This window comes from Solanum stenotomum, chromosome 6 (assembly GCF_019186545.1).
Source record: "Solanum stenotomum isolate F172 chromosome 6, ASM1918654v1, whole genome shotgun sequence".
Classification (NCBI taxonomy): Eukaryota; Viridiplantae; Streptophyta; class Magnoliopsida; order Solanales; family Solanaceae; genus Solanum; species Solanum stenotomum.
Genome location: NC_064287.1, coordinates 35,559,137 through 35,562,702, shown reverse-complemented (window position 1 = coordinate 35,562,702; position 3,566 = coordinate 35,559,137). Strand labels below are relative to the sequence as shown.

Genomic DNA, 3,566 nt, shown 5'->3' with positions numbered 1-3,566 from the left:
GAAATCTAAAATAAACTATACTGGTGTATGACAAAAATACCTCAATCGCAAAAAAAAAAAAAATCTTCGCTTTCAAAGCTTTTTGACACTTTTTTGTAAGCAAAACTGCCAATGTCCTTCAATTTTTTGAAAGTTTCACCTCAAATCTCTTGTATTGTGTCTAATCTTCAATAGTCAAACAAAACTTTCAAACCTCTTGTATAGAAGAACAAAAGGGTTTTAAATCTAGTGAAGATTATGTGTCAATCTGCAATAGGAAGAGGATAGATTTTTGTTTATGGTCATAGTTGCCACCTTGGAGGTGGGTTAGGAGGAAGAAAAAGGATTTTTAGGCTTACGTGAATCTGCAGATTTTTCTCGCTCAGTTAATATAATTAAATGATTTTTGTTCTATTATAGGATTAAATGACAGAGTTGTAGTACAGGTGTACAACTTATCCTTAAAACTCTATTCTCAACAACGTATTATATTTAAAATGTTATTCACAGTTACGTATTATTATCAAATGCCGTTAGTCTTTTTTCTATTATTTTTTTAAATAAAAGCATAAAACATTATTGTGAACCATATTTTTACTAGTTTTGTAAAAAAATTTAAAACCAAACTATTTTGATTAATTGATTTAAACAATGACTTATTTTGGTAAAAAGTTCCAAGATACAGTGCAAACACATAAAGGGGGAAAATGCCATTAGCCCGTGACATTCACCACAATCTAATGGTTTCATCTAGTGAAATGATATAAAGCCAATGGGAAATGGTTTCAGATAGTGATTTGATATAAAATCGATGGAAATGGTTCCAAATAGTAATATTGAGCCGATGGGAAATGGTTCCGACAAAGGTTTGATCATTGTGATTTGATGTATGTTGATGATCATGTTTGACTTGCTTGTTAACTGTGATTGATGCACTTGTTACGTGTGATTGATCTACTTGACATTGAGATTGACTTACTTGATTCGTGTTGGTTGTTGAGTTGTGACTAGTGAACTGATTATTGAGTCTTGTGAGCTTTGTATTGTAGAACTTTTAGGTTGAGCTGATTTCTGTGCAGGTTGTAGTTTGAAGAGGTTCTGTTGGGATGAAAAAGGAGTATTCATTTTCTAGCTAGGTTGCTTTCTTTATTAGATTGCTTGCTGGGTACCGTGTTGTTGGTACTCACTCCTTGCTTCTAGTACACTTGTGTAGGTTCAGAGCCCGGTATAGCGTGATTGCTCTTCTCTCCTATCTCTGAGGCTTGTTAGAGAACTGTTGAGAGATAGCTACTTGTCATCTCGGCAGACCCTCTAGTTCTTCTTTTATGCTTTGTTCGATTTGAGAATCAAAGATTTGAGACTTGTACTTATTTCTTAATTTCCGCACTTTATGTTTTAGTGACTTGTACACGTGACAATCAGGTTTTGGGGTGTTAATAGCATAAATAAGTTTTTCCACTTTTCTTTTGTTCTTGCTTTATCTTTCCTCTTTTCCTTTCGTTTCGTTGGGTTGAGGTTGACTTGTCTTGGTGGAAAATGCAAGTGCCATCACATCCTTTTTGGATCATGACAACAAAGCTCCGATACCATGTAAGGATTTTATGAATTCGATAAAACTCAATTGTATTTCACGGAAGAGTTATTCCTCAATATATAGAGATGCTACACAAAGGTGTAGTTGGATACAAACTCTCCAAGAGATAAATTAAATGAACAATATGACTTCTAATTGATAACAACTACTACAACCACATATTGTTATGTTGTCCTAACAATGACTAATGCAAGCAATAGTTATATATAGGATAAAAACGTGTATCAAATAAAGTACTAATAATGTACAAAACTAATGTATACATTATTTTTTTCTAATACATCCTACCAAATGACCCCTTAGAGTTTATCGATATTATTTTTTCTAATACATTCTACCAAATGACCCCTAAGAGTTTATCGATAAAATTAATGTAAGTGATTTTCTTGGATAAGATTAGGGGAGAATTTATGTGTTTTCATGTTGGAAATAAGATATTTTACCTTTTGGACTTTAACGCTTGTCATTTTGGCAAGATTGAGTGCAAAACACATAAAGGGTGCAAATGCCATTAGCCCGTGACATTCTCCACAATCTACTGGGTTTACTTACATCCTTTCTTTTATTTAAAAGTAAGCTCTACCAAAATAGACCAAGACCAAAACCAAGGTTTTCTTATTTTCCTCGTGGTCGTACTCCCGACAGACAGCTTAAAACACGCGACTCTCCTCTTTTTGCCTTTTATATATATAGAACTTAGCTTTGGCATTCACCTAATAAAAGTAGTACACTCACTGATAACCACCCTCTATTTATAGAGAATAAAGGATAAATAAACGGTTTATTGTGCTTTATTGGAAATATCATAACCCTTTGGAAAGGACACAATCAATCCGAAAGGTCGTAACCTTTCAAAAAAATTATAACTTTTCATAAAAGTCATAACTCTTCATAAATATAACCATTATTTTATTAAAATCACAATTTTTCATACATTTTAAAACCCAACAACCTTTTCACTCCGATCCGCTCCATTTATATATATATATATATATATATATATAGAGCTTAGCTTTTGGCATTCACCTAAAAGTAGTACACTCACAAGAAAATCATTTTCGGTTGCCAAAAGAATGACTAGATCCGCGGAGGAACTTGATTTTTTCGGTATGGAGAAAGAAGCTACTGCTACTAAACTTGTTGAAAGAAGAAGAAGCTTTCGAGGTCTTATTATTATGCACCTTTCACTGCTCTACCGTACCACTTTTTTTTTTTTTCATGTCCTAGCTAGTTCTATAAATTGAAGTTTAATAATATTGCAGATATCCAAACCATGATTTCGAAGATCAATCCTGAGGTTCTGAAGAATGTTATTGCTTCTCGCTCTGCAGAGAAGAAAAATATTTATCCAATAGCTCCGTCGTCTGAGGGCTCCTTTTCACTTTCAACGTCGTCGTTGCCTCTTCTTGCTAATTGCAACATAGAAAACGATCCTGAAAATTCTCCTTTAACTATATTCTATAATGGTATTGTTGCTGTTTTTGACGTTACTAAAGACAAGGTTTGTTCATCTAATCAAAATCAAAAATAAGTTTTTTGAGATGATGATAAGTGAAATCGAATTCTTTTTGCTTTTGAGTTTGGCTTAATTTGTTGTTTTTTTTTTGGGTGTAGGCGGAGAATATTCTTAGACTTGCACAAGGAGGCAATCAACAGTTATTATTGAAGACTTCACAAGTAGATGGAGGTGAACTTTACTAATATATTCTCTTTTAATTACTTTTCTATCATTTCTCATTTAATTACTCCATTTATTTTTTTGAAGAGAAATGGTTTTACCATTTCAATTATTTTGATGAGTGTGGTTGTTATTGCATGTATATAGATCTACCCATAACAAGAAAGAAGTCACTGGAAAGGTTCTTTGAGAAGCGAAAAGAGAGGTTCGTTCATTTTCATTACAACGCTTTTTTACGCGCCATGCATCAGAGCTCTAGCTTTTTCTCTCTGCTTTCCACAAAAGTCAAAAATATTCGTCCATTCTTTGAATAAT

General features: G+C 33.1%; 1 protein-coding gene across 1 annotated transcript; it reads left to right on the top strand.

The window, feature by feature from the left end:
* The first annotated feature begins 2,619 nt into the window (after positions 1-2,619).
* Positions 2,620-3,274, top strand: LOC125868692 (protein TIFY 9-like). Its single transcript, XM_049549284.1, has 3 exons — positions 2,620-2,737; positions 2,836-3,074; positions 3,188-3,274. Exons 1-3 carry the CDS (start codon positions 2,647-2,649, stop codon positions 3,272-3,274), a joined length of 417 nt encoding a protein of 138 aa, XP_049405241.1. The 5' UTR covers positions 2,620-2,646.
* Positions 3,275-3,566: the final 292 nt, after the last annotated feature.